General features: G+C 43.9%; 2 protein-coding genes across 9 annotated transcripts in view; one reads left to right on the top strand and one right to left on the bottom strand.

The window, feature by feature from the left end:
- The window catches only part of ELMO1 (engulfment and cell motility 1), a 777,407-nt gene that overhangs the window by 138,864 nt on the left and 613,910 nt on the right, over window positions 1-24,633 (top strand). The gene's annotated exons all lie outside the window — the stretch shown is intronic.
- Window positions 1-24,633, bottom strand: part of LOC307191147 (putative G-protein coupled receptor 141) — a 186,587-nt gene that overhangs the window by 101,954 nt on the left and 60,000 nt on the right. Inside the window, exon 3 of one of the 4 annotated variants that reach the window (XM_079930934.1) lies at window positions 21,733-23,212. The exons of the other annotated variants lie outside the window; for them this stretch is intronic. Within the exon in view, the coding sequence (XP_079787060.1) occupies window positions 23,140-23,212 (73 nt within the window). The 3' untranslated portion in view covers window positions 21,733-23,139. Of the gene's footprint in view, window positions 1-21,732; window positions 23,213-24,633 lie in introns of those variants that run through there. 4 annotated transcript variants of the gene reach the window in all.

Here is a 24,633-nt window from a genome sequence, read left to right as displayed (position 1 = left end):
ACCTCAAAGCTCTACATTTTCTGCTAAAGTGTAAGCATACAACAAAATCCCCATTTCCAAAAGTCAGCCCTCCACATAAACTCAGTTCATGCTGATTTCAAAAAGCAGAGGAAGTTTTAATGGTTTCCCGTGACACAATGAAAACACCAAAACTCCCAGAAAGGCTTTCACAGCCTCCCACCCAACAGCTCGACTATTGATCTGCTCTTACTTTCCACTTCCAGGAAAAGCTCTAGTCTGCAGCATCTCATGTTTTTGGCTGTCTCTCTCTGGACGTCCCTTTCCCACCCACCAAAGTCCTTTGTGTTCCTTGTGTCCCTGCTTCTACCATCCCACCTGCTGTAGGAGGGCTTCCCAATTCCCTTCCCAATTCTTGTCACTCTCCCTGGGCTTCTGTCACCTGTCTCATGTCTGAGGTTATCTTCAGCCATCTGAGCATCTCTCTACAGACTCAGCACAATGCAGGGCACAGAACTGGCTTCGAATAAATATCAGTTACATTGAATTTAAACATGATGGGTCTGTAACTTTATTTGTAGCTAATCTTAATATCCTCTGGAGGTTTCTCCTGGAAAATGGGAAAATCACATTTCAATGATTAACACAAAATTCAGAGGGAGCAAACCCAGCATGGCTGTCTTGTAAGTGGCTCCTGTTACTTCCGGGACCTGCTTAAGAACCTGCCTGCCCAACCAGACTATGTGTTTATGTTAGACCCAATTTGAAGGATGAAATGATGCTGGATAGAAAAAGTCCCATTGATTTTCTTTCATGTGCCTCAGCTCAGCAGCTATGCCTGGGTGCCAGCCATGTCCAGTGTAACAATAACCAGAGGCCTGGGTGTTCTGAGGTGAGCTATGGGCTTGAAAGGCACGTTACAGGGTCCTCAGTGTTTGCTCTGGGAGATGCACCTGCTTAGATGCCATTTGAACTACCAGTTTCTTGATAAATTGTCCTTGTACAGCTCCAGCAGACCCCGGGGGGCTGTCTGCACAGCCCTCAGGTTGATGGCTAGCAGACCTGCTCTGCAGGACTCTAGAAATGCAGCTCCTTTGTCTTCCTTAATTCCTTAATTGGCACGGAGGAGATTCCATCCTCCTGGGAAGGCCACAGAGAGACAAAGAGCAGCGTGGTTAAAAAAAAGCATCCCGCCCACCGAAATGATACCCATTTATTCCATGAGCACTTACACCCAAAAGGAAACAAACATAAAATTACAAAGTAGTTTATGCCTTTCTCCTTATTCATTATTTCCAACATTATTCTTCACAGCCACATGCTGCCTTCCTTTAAAAGGCACCAAAACACTTCTCAGATGTTGTCTGGACACAAACATCCTGAACAAAAGAGCAGAGGCTGCCGAGGGTCATATCCTGTCCCTGCTTCAACAGCCTTCTCCAAGTTCAGCATCATTTGAACATGAGGAAGGAAAAAAAATGGTAAAGAGAGGAGGTAGACTGGACAGACAGGCAGATATAAGGACCTGACAGAAACAGCCAGAAAGAAAGACAGAGAAGAGAGAGACACGGGGAGAGAAAGGGTGTGTCCAAGACAGCCTTCACCCAAGTGAGTGCCAGGGGCTGTGCTGGGCTCAGTGGCATCCAAGACCTTTTTTTTCCTCCCAAGCACCACTCCCTCTGCTCCCCTGCTACACGTCCCTCACTCTTCCCTCCCCCAAAACACATCGGCCCTCTAAGATTCGGGATGCCCAAGTTGGACCCAGCCTGGGATGGCAGTGACAAGGAGACGTTCCACGGAGTAACAGAGTAAGAAACAGACTCAAGAAAAGAGAACATGAGAAAATAGCCATGGGGAGAAGAAAAGGAAGAGAGAGAGAGAGACAGGGTGATGCTGAGACAAGGATGAATCTCTCTGGGAAGCCATTTTCACATTACAAAGTAAACCTGCTGGGAGCGGGCATGGGGAAGGTGTGGGAGGGTTATCTCCCCACGTTGCTTCACCTACGCTGGGGCCACACTCCCTGAGAGGTGCAGTGGGGGCCTTTTCTCTGTCCCTTACTTTGTAACTAAGATGCCAACCACCCGTGCTTTCCAAGTTCCTCAGCTTTTAGGGCTCACCCTGCCTTTTAATATTTAAGTGACAGTGGCTTATATTTAGGAAATATATGCTTCAGTCTATAGAGTTCAACTGTCATGATGCCCTGCAACTTACATGCCAATGGCTCCTCCAAAAATAAGGTGAATAATAAAAATTTAAAACATACATAGAAAAAGAGAAATACAGCAATTGTGGCTAAATGTTAATAATCCTTGACTCCATGTAGTGGGCTTAAGGAAGTCAGAGTGCTCTTCTTTCAACATTTCAGGATGTTGAAACTTTTCAATTAATATAAAAGGTTGAAATATCTTTTAAAAATAATAAAAAGCAAGGAAAAAGTTCATGAAGGCCCTTGCCCAGTGAGTGGGTAATGGCCGCACTTCCACATTTCTCCCAGGCGTTGCTTGCTGTGACTTTCTGCACCTGCCAAATCCTCTCATCATTTTCTCCTCAGGTTTGCTGATGCTCCCTTCTCTACAGCTGACACAGACCAAACATGGAATATGAGCCCTTCTTCCTTGATTCCCACAAAACTCCCTACACAAGGCAAGTGTGTGCGATCACTTTGACCAAAGATCCTGGGGCAACGGTTGGGGGCAGGGCTTACATTACAGAGCATCAAAAGAATACATGAAAATGGAATAGTTTTCTTTTTAAAAATAATTTTTATTGGAGTGTAGTTGCTTTACAATGTTTTGTTAGTTTCTTGCTGTACAGCAAAGTGAATCAGTCATATATATACATATATCCACTATTTTTTGGATTTCCTTCCCATTTAGGTCACACAGAGCATTGAGTAGAGTTCCCTGTGCTATACAGCAAGTTCTCATTGGTTATCTATTTTATACACAGTAGTGTATATATGTCAGTCCCAATCTCCCAATTCATTCCACCTCCTTCCCCCCTTGGTAACCATAAGTTTGTTCTCTACATCTGTGACTCTGTTTCTGCCTTGCAAATAAGTTGATCTCTGTCATTTTTCTAGATTCCACATATAAGCGATATTATACAATATTTGTTTTTCTCTTTCTGACTTACTTCCCTCTGTATGACAATCTCTAGGTCCATCCATGTCTCTGCAAATGGCACTATTTCGTTCCTTTTTTAATGCCTGAGTAATATTCCATTTATATATGTACCACATCTTCTTTATCCATTCCTCTGTCGATGGACATTTAGGTTGCTTCTGTGTCTTGGCTATTGTAAATAGTGCTGCAGTGAACATCAGGGTGCATGCATCCTTTCAAATTAAGGTTTTCTCTGGATATATGCCAAGGAGTGGGATTGCTGGGTGATATGGTAGCTCTATTTTAAGTTTTGTAAGGAACCTCCATACTGTTCTCCATAGTGGCTGTACCAATTTACATTCCTACCAACAGTGCAAGAGGGTTCCCTTTTCTCCACACCCTCTCCAGCATTTATTGTTTGTAAATTTTTTGATGATGGCCATTCTGACCAGTGTGAGGTGATACCTCATTGTAGTTTTGATTTGCATTTCTCTAATAATTAGTGATGTTGAACATCTTTTCATGTGTTTGTTGGCCAACTGTATGTCTTCTTTGAAGAAATGTCTATTTAGGTCTTCCACCCAAAAAATGGAATATTTTTCAATCAAACTTATAAACACCATTTTCCTTTATGGTTTTAAAATGAGTAATGCACTTTAACATCCTATTCTTGAAGTCATATTTTCAATAAAGTAAGACAACTGAAAGGTGGCCATTGCTATTTCTAGAAGTCCCCTGGCCAGTCCTACTACCAGGAGGACCAGCCTAAGGTTTTTTGCTGCTTTTCTTTTCTCCTCAAGGCCCAGCCTCCCATCACGCACTCAGCTGATTCCCTTTCCTCCTCCACCCCCTCCCTCTCTGAATTCAACTCAATTTCTCATGCAAAGCCACTCATTCTCTCTATATTCTGTCCCCTGCCTTCAAACCCTGTGTCTATCTGAGTGGTAGGAGGGAGAGCTACACTCAATAGAGCCACAGATCTATTAATTCATTTGGTTAAGCAAAATATCATTTGCCCCCGAGAGCAATCACGTTAGCAGAGGGCAAAAGCATAGATGCAGTGTTTGTTTAAATAGCAATTAGAAAAATTGTTGCTACCCTGAACTGTGGCTTCACCAAAGAACCCTATTTTTTTTTTTAAGAACCCTATTTAAAATGTAGCAAACACTCAGTAGCAATTTGTATGCGAACTTTGTCTATTTGGCCTGCTGCAGAAAGGCAGTCCTCTTTAAAATGAGCTCTAGAAATGCTACTGTCATCGTATCTTCCTGGGTCACTAGCAGGTGACAGGACAATTGAGACAATGTAAAGAAGACTACCCCTACCCCCTTTTCCCAGCCCAGTGATCTGCCCAACCATCATTGGTATTCTTGACTCAGCCCTCCCACAACAGCTCTATTCAGTCTCTTCAATTCTGTTCAGACTTTTTGACCTGGATCTCAAATCCTTTTGGGGGCCTTACTTTGTACTTCCTATGCCAGGGCCCTGGACCTGTTCTGAATCCACCCTGATCCTGGAAAATCTGCTTTCTGTGCATTGTCCCCACTCCAGCTAATCTGTTTGGCTCCATATGAGCAGGATTCAGTGACCTCTGCCTTCATATCATTTCTGCCAGTCCCAATTTCCAAAGGTCACATGAAAACCTTGAGGAACATCATCCTTTCCCTGTCATTTCTTCGTCCAATATCCCAACTCCCACTGGGAGCTGACGTTTCTTCCCAGAGGCTTATTCCAATCCTCCACCTTTGAGTGGAGTGCACTCTCTGCCTTGCTTCTGGAACTTTGAACCATCAGAAAGAACCATGGAAATATTACTGGTCTAAGACCAGCCAAATGCCTCTTTGTTCTGAACAAGAGGATGTTGGAGTCGTTTGCTTGCATTAAAATGGAAATTTCAGGACAATAAGAAATAGAAACTTGCTCAAGGTCTCACTCTCCAATCCCCTATTAAATGAAGTACCAGGGGATATTTAAATAGCACCTGCACTCCTGGATAAAGGAGGGCTTCTTCAGCTGCAGACCTGCAGGGAGCCCCAAGCAGTGGGTGATGGCCCTCGAAGCAACCAAAACGCTGTGAGCAACCAGCATGACCCTTTCCGGGGCAGGGCAGCCATCTCTACCCTCTTGCTATTGCATCCAGGCCCAAAGGTATGATCATAACTTGTCTTACCAGATTTGGGACAATATGGGGTAAATGTCATCCTAATTTTGGTAGAAACATAAAAGCAAGTAAGCATGATTTCTAGACAGATGGAATTTTAGTCTAGGGTTTGCAAAAGTTATACTCGCCTTCATTGTAATTGTAATTGCCTATAGAGTGGCAGGTAGAACTCCTTGTTCCTTTCCTAAAAATCTGCAACTAATAGCCTCAGCCTGTTAATCCTGTTTCTCCTAATTGGGAAACACTGTCTGATGGACTCAGGGGTCTCCTGTAACAACCACATGCCAGCGAGTGGTACTGTTCTGAGAAGAACATCTGCCTTCCTTGAGGACCACACACCCTGGTCCTCTTACAGGTGGACACACATACTCTGCCTCAGGGACTAGTCTGGGGTTGGCAACATCTTCATCCTGGGCAATCAGAGCCCTTCCCATGGAACTGTGTAACTTGAGCTCGCCAGAGACAGCCCTTTCCACTCTGGAGGTAAGATTGGGAATATGTGAGTCCAGAGCCATCAGCTGCTCCTGGGCCTACTGCCTGTCCCAAGCCCACCTGCAGGAGGAGAAAAGGAACCTGACACACACAAGAGAAGCAGAGGTGAGGGACACCGAGGGGGCCCGAGGTTCCAGTGACAAAAGTCCTTAGAAAAGTCGTGGGTACAGCCTTCCTGAGGCTCTGTTTTTAGGTTGTGGTTTTTTTTTCTGATATTGGTTTTGACTTTCTGAACTACCTGATCCCTCCAATGTATCTTTTTTTTTTTTTTCTAAGAAGATGTTGGGGGTAGGAGTTTATTAATTTATTTTTGCTGTGTTGGGTCTTCATTTCTGTGCGAGGGCTTTCTCTAGTTGTGGCAAGTGGGGGCCACTCTTCATCGCGGTGCGCAGGCCTCTCACTATCATGGCCTCTCTTGTTGCGGAGCACAGGCTTCAGACGCGCAGGCTCAGTAGTTGTGGCTCATGGGCCTAGTTGCTCCATGGCATGTGGGATCCTCCCAGACCAGGGCTCGAACCCGTATCCCCTGCATTAGCAGGCAGATTCTCAACCACTGCGCCACCAGGGAAGCCCACCTCCAATGTGTCTTTTTATGCTTAGATGAATCTATTTGGTTTTCTAATACCTGGAACTCAAAGAATCCTAATTATCAAATGGCCCATTATTTATCTTGATAATTGATATAATTACTATGTTCCAGGAATTGTGTGAGGCCTTGAGGAAATGCACATAAGTAGAATGGCTTCTCCTCCTACAGTACTCACCCTCCGGGGAAGCCGCAGCTGGATAGCACTTCTTTCTCTGAGTTCCTGGATTTATCTGGGTGTCAACGACCCTTTCTGAGGATACTTTAGCACGCTCTCTCCACAGGAGCAGCAATGGCCCTTTTTCCATTTTATATTCCTATTATCTAGTGCAATCATAAAGACCCTCTGAATATTTGTTATGAGAATAAGTGAAATGCAATAATAATAACAACGAAGATGTTTTATAGTTTTCAAAGCCCTTTCAGATAAATTATATCAAATACCTAGAATATCCATGGGATCTTTATAGTAGAAAGTTGATGTTTATCAGCATCACAGCCAAATAAAAACGTCCTGTAAGACCTTCAGCTTCCTTCCCTTTTCTTATCTAATCTTAATCTGGCTTTCTAAGGAGGCCTTCTTACTGGGAAAAGAATGAGCTAATGACCAAGAGCAGGGGAGGAAGGGTGATAAAAGCATCTGGTTAACTTGGTTGCATTTCCTGAAAATAAAATTAATTGGTTTCTGTCGAAGATGAATCTCAGGGCCTCAGGTACCTAACAACCTGATCCTCCAGTGGTGACCCAGGAAGCAAAGTTCAGGATCTGCAAAGCTGAGGCCCCGACACCTCATTCACTCTTTCATTCAACAAGTTCTATTGAGTGCCAATTATGTATCAAGCATTACGGTAATTGTTGTTACTCTCCCCACTCTCCGTAGTTTACAGCCTAGTACAGTGGTTCTCAAACTGACTTGTACCTTGGAATCACCAGGAGAGCTGATACCTGAATCCCATCCCCAGAGACTGAAATTTCATTAGTCTGGGGTGTGATCTGGATATCTGGAGTTTTCACATGTCCCCAGGTGATTCTAAGTGTGTCACCAAGGCTGAGAACCACTGGTGTAGGGAAAGAGAAAGGGAATTACTAGCAAGATTTAAGCACATGATGCAATGGGGCCACGTGAGACCCTCTCTGCCCAGGCTTGGAAGACCCTGAGAGGCTTCCCGGAGGAGGCAACAGAGACCTAAGGGGCCATGAGGACTGGCCAGGTGATGATGTTGGGAAGATGGGAGAAGAGTATTCTGAGCAAAAAGAACAGTAGATGTCATAAGAAAGTGCCCTGAAGAGAGAGAGCAATCCTGGTGTGTTAGATGAGAATAGAAAATGGCTTTACAGCAAAGGAGGGATAAGCAGTGATAAAAATTGAGCTTGAAAAGGTGAGCAAAGGTCAAAACACAAAAATGGAAGTTTTGGGAAGTAACTCGGAAGGCAATGGGGACACGTGACAAGGTGTGCCCCAGAAGAATGAAAGCATCAGCTGTGTTAGAGCCAGAACCCTCATTCATCGGAATAACTGTGATGGCCACACCTGTAAATAGGACCAGCTTGGTGGCGTGTTAATGTGGCTTTGTAATTGTGTTAATGATTTATCCTCCCTTTTAAAAATCTTGTCTATACCTAGTCATTGTGTGTGATAAATTTATAGGCTTCTTTTTCTCCCCACGAGATCAAAGCTACTGCATCATCTCATTAACCTTCACCACTGGAGAAGATGGTGAGGTAAATGATATCATATTAGGGAAAATTTTAAACACTTAAAATCTAAAAGACTTGCCAAAAACTCAGTGTGGTAAACTGAGAAAATGCCAAGTTCTGGGGCTGCTTTTTCTGCTGATTCTTAGGCTCTGATTTATCTGTGAGATGACATTGTGGAGAGAGGGGAACAGGTCAAATTAGAGCATTTCTGAAGAGCAGGGTAGCACCGAGCTTCAAGCTAACCCGCATTTAGAAAGATATCAGAGGGGAACGAAATTGCTTTTTGCTCAGAGAAACTCTTCCGGTTTCAGTTCCAGGGGAAATAGTTAATTCATGAACTGAGCTGTGAGAGAAATGAATGCACTGGTTCCCAGAGGAAAAGGGATCTGGCCATCTCACCAACTGCTAATACAAATTTTAGGCTATTTTACATTTGCCCTGAATGCTAGATGAGCTAGCTAGATATTGCTTATCTAAAGCTAAAACACTTTGGACTGGATTTGACGGGTAGATTTTTGCTAACTCAGCCACAACACGATGAGGTTGGCCCATTTATTTGGTTTTGAAGCGGTCGAATGTGTTTCCCAACAAACTGGCAGCTCTTGTAGGCCCCCATCTGATTTTCTGCTGCTCATGCCTGAAGTTGCCTCTCAGCCTGATCACCTGAAAAAGGTGGTTCAAGTTCATCTTTCGGTTCCAGCTCTGAACTCAGTCCATTGCCTGAGTTCAGACAAAGAGGTCAGAGTGTGGATTAGACCAGTACTTCTCAAACTGTAATGCATGTACTCCCACATCACCTGGAGATCTTGTGAAAGCGCAGACCCCACATGCTGCATTTCTGACAAGCTCCCAAGTGGTGTCGATGCTGCATGTCCATGAGCCACACCTTTTTCTCTACCTGTTCTGAAGCTCTGAGATCTCTCCTCTCAAAAGCATCTTCCCCGTCAGCCTGCTTCAGTTTCTGTTAGTAGAACATCTGAGTCTTAAAGGCCTTTTGCCCTTCCAGAGTCTCCTTTTTAAAACACTTTCCCTGGAGGATTAATATTTGATGCTGTGTCTCAGCTAAGAGTATCAGGGATTAGGTTTCAGTTGGTTGAAATACAAACCAAACTGGAATGAGTCAGGACTGTAGATATTAAAGGGACAAAAGCAGCAGGGAACAAAGAAAGGGACTCATTGATGATACATTCTTCCCCAATTAAAGGGAAACTAACAAATGAAAACCAAGCCACTCTCCTTGCCTTCAGTAGAGTTTCAAACCAGAGAATGTTACCTAGAACACACTGGAAAGTCATAACCTTGGAGGTAAATCCCACTCTGCCCTAGGCTTGGGATTTAGGGCAAACTATGTAACCTTCTGCATTGGTTTCCTAATCTGTAGAATGGAAATGACAGTACCTACTCCATCCACCCCAAGTTATTGTGAGGGTTAAATGAGATACCTAATCTTAGCTATTGCCAAGCACCTAGTATGGTGGCCCTAATAGTCACTCAAAATATAATCAAAATGTAACAAACAATGCTGTTGAGGTCTGCAAAATTCAGATTAGCAGAAGAGCTCGAGAAGGACTTCAGGAATTCAATAAGCTCCAGTTTGGGATGTACAAAGGAATTACACATCATCATGTAATTTGTCCTCTTGTATCTTGTACTCCATCTCAGCTCTCCGCCTGCGATGACGCCTTCCTCGACTCCTCCTTTTAATGATTGTGCCTATCTCATTTACTCCTAGATTCTTTTTCTAGGGAAATGCATATTCAAGAAAGAAAACAGCCGGAGGAATTATTACAGATTCTTCTTGGTATACCTTACTTAATTAGAAGAAAACACTGAAAATCCATTACTTCACTTGCCATTTACTACCTGATGTTGGGCAAATAACAAACTTTCCCACCCTTGGTTTCCTGCTCCAGGAAACCAAGTGGAAGCAAGAGCAGCTATCCCAGAGGGTTGCTGTGCAGCTAATATGGAATATTATTGTACATGGCCCTTCAGTCATTGAAAACTGCAGTCCCTTCTACCCCAAGCCCCCTTCAGTGTCCCTTCATCCCATGTGTCAAATGGACTAGTCCCTTAGAAGCAAATAAACCAACCTAAACGTTGATTCTAACCTTATTGCTTTATTTTTTTTCCAAACACGATATGTTCACTCCTGTTCTCTTATCCCTTCCCAAGCTGATGCTGCCCATTGCTGCCCATTTCTCCCCAAACCGTAGCAGCCCAAAGAACTATTTGGAGAAGCTGAGTTGAATGTGATGTTTTAGGGCTGTTCTTTTCTAACAATAGGTCTAAACAGGGCCAGTTTGAATTTCTAAGGAGGTCAGCATCTCAGCCACTCAGCCTCACAGTGGGAACTGCTCATGCGAAAAGGAGGTGTCAGGGACAATACTGCAGGGGACAATGGGGATCCCCCAAGATGGGCTCTCTTTCTCCTCCCTAGGACTCAAATGGCCCCAAGCCAAGAATCCAAAACAAAATTGTCAACATATGCTTCGTTTCCCGACAAATGATGTTCGGTTTAGGCCATGATAATTTTTCTAAAATACCATTTAATATAAATTTTGTTTTTTATATGGGTTAGCAGATGGGGCCTGAAAGGTGCAGAGCAGAATGGCTGTGTGGTATGTCATAAGTCAAGTTGGTAGAGTGACAGGTTCCATGGGTCTGCATGGGGTAGGGAGCTGTTAAAAAAATAAAAAGGAAATCAAGTCAACACTTAGGTGTTGTGAAGATGGAAAAAAATCATAATTTAAGAATCTAGGGGTTGTTAATCTGATTTTTTTTTAAGATGGGAAATGAAGTGTTGAAATACCCCTTGGGTAGAGTACCACTTTTATCAATTCTCACCTCCTCTTTGGGTCTCAGTTTCCTTATCCAGAAAAGGAGGCTAGTTTTGGGTCAGAGATCACAAAGAGATTTCCCTTCATGTGCTAACTCTGACCTGTGGCAGTGGCTGCTCTGAGGACTGGCCTGAGAAGTCTGAGGCTCCAGCTGGACTGGTGTCACGATAAGTAATTATCTGTCATGAGTCTAGGGTAGAGCCGGTTACAGTTGTGCTAAACGCTTGAACCCATGTGAATTAGATGGTTTCTGAAGTCCCTTGCATTCTTTTTTTAAAATATTTATTTCTTTTCCTCTTTTTTTGGCTGTGTCGGGTCTTAGTTGTGACACATGGGATCTTCGTTGAGGCATGCGGGATCTTCTTGTTATGCATGCGGCCTCTGTTGTGGTGCTCAGGCCTCTCTCTAGTTGTGGCACACAGGCTCCAGGGCACATGGGCTCTGTAGTTTGCGACACGTGGGCTCTCTCATTGAGGCTCATAAGCTCAGTAGTTGTGGTGCATGGGCTTAGTTGTGGCGTGTGGGATCTGAGTTCCCCGACCAGGGATTGAACTTGTGTCCCCTGCATTGGAAGGTGGATTCATTACCACTGGACCACCAGGGAATTCCCATGCCTTGCATTCTTAATAGTTATTGAGCCTAATGTGCCCACCATGGGATGAAGGGCACAGGAAGAGGAGGAGCTGCAGAGTATTAGATTGGGAGGCTCCAGAGAGAGGAGAGTCACCTACAGGTCACCTAGGAGCATAGCTTTGGTTAAAAGACACCCTGAAGTTTGGCTCCCTTTGCAACTAAATGCCACCCACAAAAATTCAAGCCCAGGCAATATGTGTGACACAGAGACCAAGAAACATTTTTTTAAAAAAACAACAAAGGGCTTCCCTGGTGGCGCAGTGGTTGAGAGTCTGCCTGCCGATGCAGGGGACGCAGGTTCGTGCCCTGGTCCGGGAAGATCCCACATGCCACGGAGCGGCTGGGCCCGTGAGCCATGGCCGCTGAGCCTGCGCGTCCGGAGCCTGTGCTCTGCAACGGGAGAGGCCACAACAGTGAGAGGCCCGCGTACCACAAAAAAATTAAAAAATAAAATATAAAAGAACAACAAAAATATAGGTCCTCACAGTTCCCTCGTTTGGCACGTAGGATGGGTTGAATGGTGGTTCCCAAAAAGATTTTTCCATTTCTTCATGTCTAGAACCTGTGAATGTTCCCTTATTTCATAAAAGGGTGTTTGCAGAAGTAATTAAGTTAAAGATCTTGAGATGAAATCATCCGGGATTACTCAGGTGGGTCCTAAATCTAGTGATGAGTGTCCTTATAAGAGACAGGAGAGGTGACACAGGAAGAGGAGGAGGGATTGTGGCCATCGAGGCAGAGGTTGGAGTGATGCAGGCCAAGGAGGGCTGACAGCCACCCGCAGCTGGAAGAGGCAGGGGAGGATCCTCCCCTGGCCCCCAGAAAATAAACATGAGAAAATAAACGTCTGTTGTTATAAGCCACCAAGTTTCAGGTCATTTTTACAACAGCCTCAGGAAACTAATATAGCAGCCTGTTGGACTAACGGTGGGCACAGAATGGCTCAGGCTGGCCAGAGGAAGAGTCAGCGTCGTGGGTTCTGCAGAGGACACTGGCCCAGGTCCCCACCATTCCTTCCAGCCTCCCCTGCCCTTCAGACTCTCTGCCTGACACAGGATCATTTCCGTAGCCCAAGCAAGGGGCCCATGCCCGGATTCCTCTGGGCCTCCACTCAACTGCACCACCTTAGCCTTCAGATGGCCTCATGCAGGCCACCCTCAAGCCCACCTTGACCTCAGCCAAGTTCTATAGTCTAACTCAGCTATAAGCTTAATAATTCAGGTAATTCTAGTTGCACAGAACACTCCTGGCTCTGTTGGAGAACATACTCTCAAGATAGACTCCCTCCGCTTTATTACCCAAATGACAGCTTATGACTGCGTGCACAAATACCACCGAAGCTCGGCCAGCATTTGCCAGCTGAAAATGGAGCAGAAGAGGAACTCAAATGTGATCAACCTCCCTGAAACAGTGTTTGATAAGGAAACGTTACTCTCCAATTTGCAATACATAATGGGCAAAGGGACCATGTCTGAAATTTCATCTTGATAACCTCAGAATGTCAATCTATAGGAAGGAACAGCAATTCACAGTAATAACAAGTAGACCAAACCATGAATTTCTTTTGCTGTTATTGCCCCTGCCTTACCTTTTTCTAATGACGGGTATTGCTGGGCATACTGAGGAAATCTGAATTTCACTATATAGCAAGCCCCTCTCCCTCCCCTGAAACTTACACACACTAGGCCCACTTGTCATTTCATTCCACAGCCACTTACTAGACCTCTCTAGGAAAAACAGAGACAGCTGTCCTGTGAGCTCTCCCTCCCCACCCCTGTCACAGCTTGTGGCAAGGGACTAATGTGGCTCAAACCTCTCGTTTTATTATGAGAGTTGTGGTGAGGAAAACCCAGGCCACGGATTCTATTTACTATATATTGCTATAATACCATATATTATTATAGCTTACTATTTACCATCTGTGTGACATAGAGCATTTATTTGACGTCTGGGAAACACTGGCTTCTCATCTATAGGGAAGGAATAATAATAGTTTTCTTGCATGATTACAGTGAGAATCAACGTACTTAATTCTGGGCCCGGCACATCTGAAGTCCTCAGGAAATATTCGTTACTGTGATTCCCATTGCTATTTTTGTGATTGTTGTCTTGACTACCCTCCACCAAAGATACATAATCCCCTACCTCCCCCCCACCAGGTCTGCTTGCCTCCATGTTTGCTCATATGATGACTGAGGGAGGGATGCATGGAAGAAATGGAAGCACAGACTTGGAGCCCGCTGGATCAGAAGGGGTCCGAGCCATTCCAAGACTAGGAGATGCATCTGTGTACCAACCTCTTCGATGAACTCTCTTTCATATTCTGTACACAGAGTCCTCATTAGACACTTTTGCTTCAGAAATCACAGCAGCCTAACTGACACTTGGTTTTATCTCCCAAATCACCAACCTGTGTATGAAATATGCATCACCCCGAGAAACCCATCACAAATTTTGCTTTGTGAATAATTAGACACGTTACTCCTAAATTGCCCAGTGCAGACAGCCCAGGCTGCTTTGGCCCCTCCCTTCCACCTGGGATGGCCCTGCCAGTCACCTTTGGCCACGCACAGAGGGAAGGGCTTCTGTTTCTGTCCCCACCAACCTGGTCTTTGTCCACCAAAAACTCCAGCCTCATCCCCCTTGGGGTGCCGGCTCTATGCAGCACTTTAAACTGTGGTGCATCCCACTGCACCCCCTTCTGCGCCTCAGCTCTGACTCTTCCCCTCAACCTGCCCACCGCTGCCCTCACCTCTCCATTTAGCCATGCTCTTCTGTACCTGTACACATCTGGCTCTTGACCAAAATGCAGGTTATTGACATTGCCTCGGACCTCCTTAGGCGAAGTTCAACCTTCCTGATTGTTCCCACCAATGTACTCCAGCTCTGTTGTAAGTGGGAGCTGGGAAGCGTGCCTGGTCATCCAGGCAGTGATCAAAATCGCCCTGCAGTGTCCTCACCCGAATCAAAGTTCTCCCTTTTGCTGTACAATCAATCAGCCTCGAAGTTTACCTGATGAACTTATGTAAATGACTGTGAGAAAGCAAAGGCTCTCCCTTCGGGACTGGTAACCTAACAGGTAGGCATTCCTCAGGGTCCTCTGTTGGCCAAAACATTGGGAACCTTTGTACCCTTTTCAAAAATGAGTTATTTAAACAAAAGTCAGTCAGTGCGTTAGTTTGCTAGGGCTGCCATAACGAAGTATCACAAACTGAGTAGCTTAAACAACAGAAATTTATTATCTCAGTGTTCTGGAGGCCAGAAGTCTGAAATCAAGATGTGAGCAGGGTTGCTGCCTTCTGAGGGCTGTGAGGGACAATCTGTCCCACCCCTCTCCTCCAGCTTGTGCTACCCTCAGGAGCTCTTCGCCTTGTAGACGGCTTTCTACCTGTGTCTTCACATCATCTTCCTTCTGTACATATCTGTCTGTGCATCCAAATTTCCACATTTTATAAGGACACCAGTCATATTGGATTATGGACCGCCCTAATGGCCTCATCTTAATTCGATCATCTGCAAAGACCCTATTTCCAAATAAGGTCACATTCACAGGCCCTGGAGGCTAGGACTCCAACACATTTTGGAGGGGACACAACTGAACCCATAACTTAGGTACACTGTATCCTTATTTATATCAAGGATTCATTCCCCAAAACCTCATATGATATAAAGCTTTCATAATTAATTTTTCTAAAGGAAAAACAATAGTTGAGGGCAAGGTGGAGGGACAATTATCTCAAGATGTATTTATCATGTTGTTCTTTAATATCTCTTTTTTTCTTTTCTCAGTCTCTTCTCTAATATTTTCCTTTGGGGACTCACTGAATTTATTGCCTGGCCTATCCCAGTGGTCACTTGGCTCATGTAATGGCATTTTATGTAAATTTCACTGCAAAGTTACTGATTTTCAGACCTGATTTTCAGCACTTGCACAAGCAATATGACAGTGACATCTTGGATGATACAGTTATGTGATACAGAAATTTTTAAATGTTTAAGTAGCAATGAATATTAAAATAACAGCACAAAAGGGATCAAAACCCCTTGCAGAAATTCTGGTGCATGCAGACCTGAGGGTGATCCACAGCCCTCTGACAGGGAAAGCAGGGTATTTCCATTAAGCAGCTGAAGTGACACTGTCGCCTGGCAATAGTGTGAACACAGGATGCAATTCATACAGGCCCCCTGCTTTGAAATTGTGAGAATTTTTATTTTATTGAAGTATAGTTGGTTTACAATGCTGTGCCAGTCTCTGCTGTACAAAAAAGTGACTCAGTTTTACACATATAGACATTCTTTTTAAAATATTCTTTTCCATTATGGTTTATCCCAAGAGATTGGATATAGTTCCCTGTGCTGTACAGTAGGGCCTTGTTGTTTATCCATTCCAAAGGTAATCAGTTGTGTGAATTTGTTTTTAATTTGAGGAATTTATCACTTTTTTTAAATTTCAAATTTGAGTAACCAGTTGAGACCTTGTTATTACTTCCAGGTCACGCTGTTTCAAATTCACATAGCTCAAATTTGCATTAAGTGCCACTGAACTGTGTAATAAGCATCTTTCCTTTAGCAGGAAGAACCGTAGACTAAAACTACCCAGAGGAAACCAGACAGATGGAAGCCTCATGTCTAGTCACAGACGCCAGCTTCGTGTAGATCAGTGGGTTTAGACATGTCTCATGGTTTTAAATTATTTATTCCCCAGTCCCTTCTGCCTAGCTCTGAAGTCTACTAACAAAAGAAATATTACCTTTATTATATGTTCTTTTGTCCTCCCCGTCTCCAGCTGCCGAAATAAGCTTTCGTTTCTTGGTATAAATGCTAAGCTCCTACAGCAAAATGACCTAAAGGTGACATGAGGCAGTTAGCACTCAGCAGCGTCCTGCTGTGGGTGTCCTCATATCGGGAGTCCTGAGACTCAGCTTTTAATTAAGACTTGGCTCTGCCATTAACAAGTGATACTTCTTGGGACAATTTGTCTGGGTTTCCATGTCTTCATAGTAATTGGTTTTGTGCATTTTTGTTTAAAGTGATGGAATGACAAAGGCAACACAGGAGATGCATGACTATGCTCTTTTAAGGAGAACTATGGCTCGTGAGAAGGGGATCTCAAATCCTGAGCCCTCTCTTCTCCCCACTACAATCATGGTTCTCCCGAGTCCCCAGGTGGTGCTGAGGTTTCATGGGCCGTGGAGAGCCCTTTGGGCCCTTCCCACCGCTTTTGCTAACGTTCTCATTACGAATGGCTACACACCACCGACTCCCAAGCTTTCGTCTGCACCTTCACCCAGCCCTTATGAGAAAGAAGAGGCTATCTCGGCAGTGTTGTGCTCATCCTGACTTTAACTGCCCCACAGGTCTTGGACCAGCCCATCCTTGGGCTCTTGGATAGAAGGGCCTCAGGTAGACACAGTATACATTTTTCTGACTCAAAGCACATGATTTGTTTCACAAGAGATTTGTGAATTTTCAAATAATCTGAAAAATATGACAATCAAATCATATTTAGTTAAGCCTCTAATTAATTGCCTTGACCAAAAAAGAACACAATTACATTAAATTCATCTACCGAAGGAAATCAGAGTGGGACCCATGACCACTCACTTCTCCCTTATTAGTGAGAAACAAGAATCCTCTCCCCCGCCCTAACCAATCTCTATTTGTGATTCCACAGTCCAGCCCCATTTTTTTTTTTTTTTTTTTTTTTTTTTTCCTGGTACGTGGGCCTCTCACTGTTGTGGCCTCTCCTGTTGCAGAGCACAGGCTCCGGACGCGCAGGCTCAGCGGCCATGGCTCACGGGCCCAGCCGCTCCGTGGCATGTGGGATCTTTCCGGACCAGGGCACGAACCCGTATCCCCTGCATCAGCAGGCGGACTCTCAACCACTGCGCCACCAGGGAAGCCCCAGCCCCATTTCTTCTTTCCAAAATCCTTTCCTCTCTATGTAAAGGAAAACATTAATTTTCAGCCTCATGGAAAGATAAACAAAAGGAAGAATGCATCTTGTCCCAGTCTTTAGGAATTTCAATGTAAAAATGCGTTCCATTTGTAGAACAAAGGCTTGTTATTTTCACCCCATCTTCAGGAATGGTGATTCCCAGAAAGGTCTGGAATTTTAACTTTTGGTTTCATGCTTGACATCTGGATGGGTTTGTTTATGTGTGACTGTTTCTCATCTTGGGAAGGTGGGAGTGGCGAGAGAAAGGCATTAAATACTCAACTCTTGCCTGCCCATCAGCACTGGCAGCAACTGGTGTCAATAAAGATAGTGGAAAATGAACTGTGATTCCAACATCTGTGAACCAGGTCTCCCTTGGAGCTGACGTGCAAGTTGGAGACAGGTAGATGGCGCCTTGCCTCTTCAGGCTGCAGTGGGGCAGAGTAACTTCTTAGGGAAGGTAAACAGGCTTCCCAGGCATGAATATCATTCTACTCATTTTCTTCTGGAAACAGTGCTCCGAAAAAGGTTGATGAAGACGTCAGGATACCCAGTTATTTTAAAGCCATTTGGCAATTTTTTCTGTAGTCGTCCAAAAGGTCATTAGACTTGCCGACAGCCGATGTTGCATGCCAACTTGTTTGCAGAAGAACCCAATTATCACACACAAAAACCCTCCGGTTGCAGATCAGTTTACTCGCCTGCCAGCTTTCAGAAAAGAGAAAGAAACAGATGTTCCTCATGCTCTGACTTCAACAGGCCTCCAACCAACCCTTCCAGCAGCAGAGACCTGATCTCAGCCCAGTGGGCACCTTTGAACCAAAGTCCTGTGTCCCCTCTGGCATCTGGTCCACCCCACCCCCTCTGCCCCCAGCCTCCCAGGCCCAGTCAGTGCTCAGAGGAGCCAGGTCTCTTCTAACTTGTTTTCCTTTTTTAAAACAGAGAAGTTATTTTTTTTCTGGTTTTGAAAATAACCAAGAGCTGCAGTGCTAACTCTCAAGGTGAACTTGGCCGAAGGGAGGTGTAGTTGTGGACTCTGTGACCTGCCAGCTTGAGTGACAGGATGTTTACAGTCATCGGGAGACTCTGAGAATTGAAGGCCTCTGTAGATTTCTTGGTTTTTATGAATGTTTAAAAATACAGTGATTTTTTAAAGGGCCTCATTTAGGAATCATCTATCTCATGTTTTCTAATCTGTATATTTAAACTTCTATGTCATTTATCAATACAGTAGAGGCACTAATGATGAATAATTATGAGTGTGGAACTGTGAAAGTTCAGAATATGTAGTAATTTACAGAGGCAGCGCAGCACAGTGGTCAAGGCACAGACTGCCCTTGGGTTTGCTACAGCAGAATGCCCAGAAATCCAACTGGCCCTAAGGTCCATGCTCAAGCTGCCAGTGCCTGGCCTTCACAGCCTCCAGGCTCTGTGTTCATTTTTCTAGTCAGGCCATGGTATAAACTGAATTGGTGACCCTACCCACCCACCCCAATTCATACAATGATGCCCTAGCCCCCAGTGTGACTGGCCTTTACAGAGATAATTAAGGTTAAATGAGGTCATAAGGGTGGGGCCCTAATCCCATAGTACTGGTGTTCTTAAAAGAAGAGGAAGAGACAGACGCCATGGAGCTCCCTCTCTCTCTGCACGTGCACAGGGGGAAGGCTAAGTGAGGACACAGTGAGAAGGTGGGAAGAGAGGTTTCACCACAAACCAACCAACAGCACCTTGATCTTGTACACCCAGCCTCCAGAACTTCAAGAAAATAGATTTCTGTTGTTTAAGCCACTCGGTCTGTGGTATTTTGTGATGACAGCCCTAGCAGACTAATATAGACCATAAATGTCCAAACAGGTCCACTCAACAACTAATAGGAATCGCAGTGCAGTAAAACTCCCCACACGCTTTTTCAGGGAAAGACATTTCTGGGACACCTTTTGCCCCAATGATTATTCCTCACCCACTGATTTCTGTATTTCAAGGAGAAGCTTCCCTTCCTGCTGACTTTAAGCATCCTGTGGAATAAAGATCATCTACCGGAAAGGCTTCATCTAATCTCAACCACAGAGACTCCCTGAGGGATCAAGGAACACAGCCAGAGAATTTCACTCTCTGGGCATCTCTGCTCCTATGCAAAGAGGGGCTTATGCAGAAAGGATTTACCCACATGACAAAATTGCCATAAGGTAACTGCTAATGACATGGCTGCCGCTCCATGCAGAGCACCTGCCGCCACCTGACACAGCACAAAGCTCCGCATTTTGGCAGCACTTCTTTGTCTAACACAAATGATCTTATTTTCACAAGCAGCTGGAACTGCCAAAAGCCCCAGTGAACAAACACAGTCTGGCAGATGCCACGATGGGGCTGAGAATATGAGTTCCTGGGATGGGAACTGGCAGGTTTACACACTTCCCCAGGTCCCAGCAGGCAGAGCACAGGCGACAGACACACACTGACCTGCATGTTAACGTCCCCAAAGTGCAGAGAACAGGACATGGGAGACGCAGGGGTGAAAGTGGTATGAAAGTGCTTTAAGGTGAAACGAAATGCTTCTCACTGCTTTAACCACTGAGGAGATTTTCAGATTATTCAAAGGCAAAGGCAGCCTATAAACAAGGTACAGGCACAGAAAATATGTTTTTAACTGGAAAAGCAATCCACGGCTGTCTAAATGCCTCATATGACAGAAATATTTACATTTACACAGAAGGAAGAAAAATGGTTAATTGGATTCTTTTGAATGAAGGACCGTTAAAGTGTATTTTCACAATAATTGGTAGCTTCTTGCCCAGGGACACTTGCAGCTATAGGAGTCCCTCAGGAATGTGGGAAATCACCCCTTCTCCAGTGGCAGCCTCTTGGATACATCCTCTACACTGCCACCGTGCCCCCCCAGAGAGCTTTATAAAATGCACAACTCTTCCCATCCTCCCGAGGGTTGCTCTTTTTTGCCCTTAAAGTTATAGCTACAGTCATAAGCATGGCCCATGCATGAGTCCCTTCATGATGGCCTTTGCCTACCCCTCTGCCATCATCTCCTGCCCTCAGACATCACTCCACACAATAAAGATCCCAAACTACTCACTCTCAAGCTGTCTTCATCTCCATAACTTTGCATATACTCTTTCATCCTCTACTCTGCTGAGTGAATTATGACCCATTCTTCAACATATGGGTCAAATTTACCCTTCTTTTCAAAGCTTCCCTGATGCTTCTAGGCTGTATTACTTGCTCCTTTCTTTACATTCCCAGAATACTCGAGGAGTCCCTTTGACGTGAGGTTTAATATTCCATTTTGTTAGGATGTCTTGATACATATTGAGATGATGGGCCCAGGTGGTAGGTACCATTCTTATTTTTCTTTGAGTCTCTTTAGTATCTCTAGGGCCAAGCATATTTAGCTGTTTGCCTAGCAAAATCTTTTGCTATTAAAATATGTGGAAACAGACAAACAAATGAAAAACACAAGGTGATTCATAAAATATCTTGAAGTATATGGAAAAGGTAATGTTCCCTAAAAATGTAGAAAAGTATACAACAAAAGAGGAAGGGAGGGAGGAAGGAAGGGAAGAAGGAAGAAAAGAAAAGCAAAGAAGATTATAGAGGACATTAGCTTGATGTCTTCAAAAAGACATGGAGGGCATGACCTCCAGGAAACAAGATCAGGGAACCACAAGAACAGAAGAGGTTGTGATGAAAGAAGAGACGTGACAGGAACCTGTGGAACTGGGGGAAAAAAAAGCAAAAAGCAAGGAATTACAAAAGCAAAACCAAGACTAAATTAGAGCCATAAAAACCTTTCTTATTGTTCAGCTGTGTTTCCCCAGCTGGCACATCAGGCCCTGGCTTCTTCCTCCTGCCCAGTCTAAGCTACAGGAGTCCCAGCAGAGCTCCTGACTTAGCCCCACCCCTGCTAGGAATCTCTATTATCTGGAAGAATCGCAGCTGAGGTAGAGGGTGATAAGAAGAGCATTTAATTAGCCTTCTTAGGTAGGTAATCAGCTGCATCTTGGTCACTGGATGCTGAAAAATTGAAGAAAATAAGTTATCAAAGAGAGAGAAAAGAAAATCAAAAATTAAAAGAGTAGTAAAAATAAGAACAGAGGCAAAGATTGTTATCTTTACAAAATATGCATTTTGTGTTTTAAAGATAAGTTATGAGTCTGACTCCAAAAGTATAGGCCACAAAAGCAAAAGTAAACAAACTGCACCATATCAAACCAAAAATCTTCTGTACAGTAAAGGAAATCATCAACAAAATGAAGGGGCAACCTACTGAGTGGGAGAAAATATTTGCAAATCATAGATGTGATAAGGAGTTAATATTGGAAATATATAAAGAACTCTCATAATTCAATAGCAAAACAAAATCAATTAAGAAATAGGCAGAGGATCTAAATAGACATTTTTCCAAAGGAGACATACAAATGGCCAACAAGTACTGAGAAGATGCTCAGTACCACTAACCATCAGGGAAATGCAAATCAAAACCATAGTGAGATATCACCTGACACCTGTTAGAATGGCTATCATCAAAAGGACAAGAAATAACAAGGGTAGGCAAGGATGCGGGGCAAAGGGAACACTTGTGCACTGTTGTTGGGAATGTAAATTGATGCAGCAACTATGGAAAACAGTATGGAGGTTCCTCAAAAAATTAAAAATGGAACTACCGTATGATCTCACAATTCCACTTCTGGCTATTTATCGAAAGAAAATCAAAACACTAATTCAAAAAGGTATCTGGACTCCCATGTTCTTTGCAGCATTATTTATAATAGCCAAGATATGGAAACAATCTAAGTGTCCATCAATGGATATATGGATAAAGAAGATATGGCGCATAGATAGATAGATATAGATAGATAGATAGATATAGATAGATACTACTCAGCCATAAAAAGGACTGAAATCTTAGGAAATCTTGCCTCTTGAGAAAACATGGATGGACATTGAGGGTAAAATGCTAAGTGAAATATGGAACACGGAGAAAGACAAATATTGTATGATCTCACTTATATGTGAAATACTTTTAAAAAAACAAACAAGCTCACAGATAAAGAGAACAGATTGGTGGTTACCAGAGGTAGAGGGTGAGTGAAATGGGTGAAGAAGGTCAAAAAGTGTAAACTTCCAGTTATAAAATAAAGAAGTCCTGGAGAATGTAATGTATAGCACAGTGAGTACAGATAATAATACTGTATTGCATATTTGAAAGTTGCTAAGAGAGTAGATCTTAAAAGTTCCCATCACAGGAAAAAAATTTTTTGTAACTATGTATGAGGATGAAAGTTAACTATACTTGTTGTTGCGATCATTTCGTAATCTATAAACATATCATATCATTACGTCATACACATGAAACTAATATAATGCTATATGTTAATTATGCCTCAATACATCTTTTTAAAATAAAGGTAAGTTATATTTTTATGACAAACATCAGAAAATACCCAAAAACAAATATTCAAAAGAAGTAAAAACTATCCTCAGATTATCACTAACATTGTAATCTATATTTTTCCAAAAATTACAGTTTTCATACTCTCATACACATTCCCTACATCAATTCTGTAAGTTCCTGTTGAAGATATTCTGTTAGACCAAATAAATCTAGGTGCTATTGAAAGATAAACCCAGAAATCTGCATGTTAAAATGATAAAAGTGTATTGCTTTCTCAGATCACAGACCATCGCTGAAAACAGAGAGATTCTGCTTTTCACTCCAGGGCTCCTTCCAGCTTGGGATGCCAGGATCTCGGAGGCAACATCTGTGATATGTCTCCAAGGTCACTATGGAAGGGGAAGAGGGCAAAGTGAGCTTCTGTGGGGACAGGCCTGCAAAAGGTGTGCATCACTTCTGCTCACATTCCATTGACTCCATCGACTGAAAGGGATGAGGATCTAAGATTTAGCTTTGTGCCCAACATAACAGGAGACACACAGAGGTTGGGGAGCATTAGCAGTCTTTGGGTTGTGTAGTGGTTTTAAAAGAAGCCCACAAGTTGTCTGATGCTCCTCCCTTCAAAAGGTAGAGCCTAATTTCCTACCCCTGAGTGTGGGCTCAAGTTCTAACAAATGCATATGATGATGTGTGACTTCTAAGACTGGGTCATAAAAGGCATTGTAGGGCTTCCCTGGTGGCGCAGTGGTTGAGAGTCCGCCTGCCAATGCAGGGGACGCGGGTTCGTGCCCCGGTACGGGAAGATCCCACATGCCGCGGAGTGGCTAGTCCCGTGAGCCATGGCCGCTGAGCCTGCGCGTCCAGAGCCTGTGCTCTGCAACGGGAGAGGCCATAACAGTGAGACGTCCACGTACTGCAAAAAAAAAAAAAAAAAAGGCATTGTAGCTTCCTCCTTGCTTATTCTGTCTTCTCTCTTGAATCATTTACTCTGAGCAAATGCCAGCTGCCATGTCAGGAGGATGCGCAAATGGTCCTATAGAGAGGTTAGGATGATACAGAATTTAAGACTCCTGCCCATAGCCAGCAATAAATCGAGTCAGACTTCCTCCTAACAGCCACAGAGAGGGCCATCTTGGAATTCATCTTCTAGCCCCAGTCCAGCCTTCAGATGACGGCAGCCCCAGCCCACAACATGACTGCAACCTCATGAGAGGGCCCCACCAGAAACACCCAGTAAAGCTGCTTGGATTCTGGCCCCAAAAAACTGTGAGACAAACAATGTTTACTGTTTTAAGTCATTACGTTTTGGGTAATTTATTATGTAGCAATAGATAATCAGTGCAGCATGGGTCCACACACATAGCATAAGACGAAGCAAAGTTACCTCTTTTTCACTAAGTGAGACTTTGGGACCAGACCCAATATGGAACCTTTAATGGAGACTCCGTGACTCTCTTGCTTACACTTGGCAGCTATGAGACTTAGGGACGATGCTGAGAGAGACACTTCCTCTATGCATTTCCTTGAGGCCCAAACTCATAGTTTAGCCCTCTAATTATTGCCAGTCAAATGGCCAGGTAAGGCCATTCCAAGGAAAACCATGCCAAGTAAAAGCAAGGAAGAGGGAGGTGGAATCTGAATCTGATCAACAGGCCCATGGAGGTGGGAGGAGGGGACGAGGAAACAGCTTGTAAGAGGACACAGCAGCTCACCCTCTTCACAGAAGCAATCCCGGAAGAAAAGAGCAAATTTGCAGAAAAGGGAAAACTTTCCATTCTGACCTGAAATCCAAACCTCTTTCCTTGTCCCT

The sequence above is a fragment of the Stenella coeruleoalba genome (assembly GCF_951394435.1).
Source record: "Stenella coeruleoalba genome assembly, chromosome: 9".
NCBI classification, from domain to species: Eukaryota; Metazoa; Chordata; class Mammalia; order Artiodactyla; family Delphinidae; genus Stenella; species Stenella coeruleoalba.
Note: the sequence above shows the minus strand (reverse complement) of the source record. Positions and strands in the feature narration are given on the sequence as shown.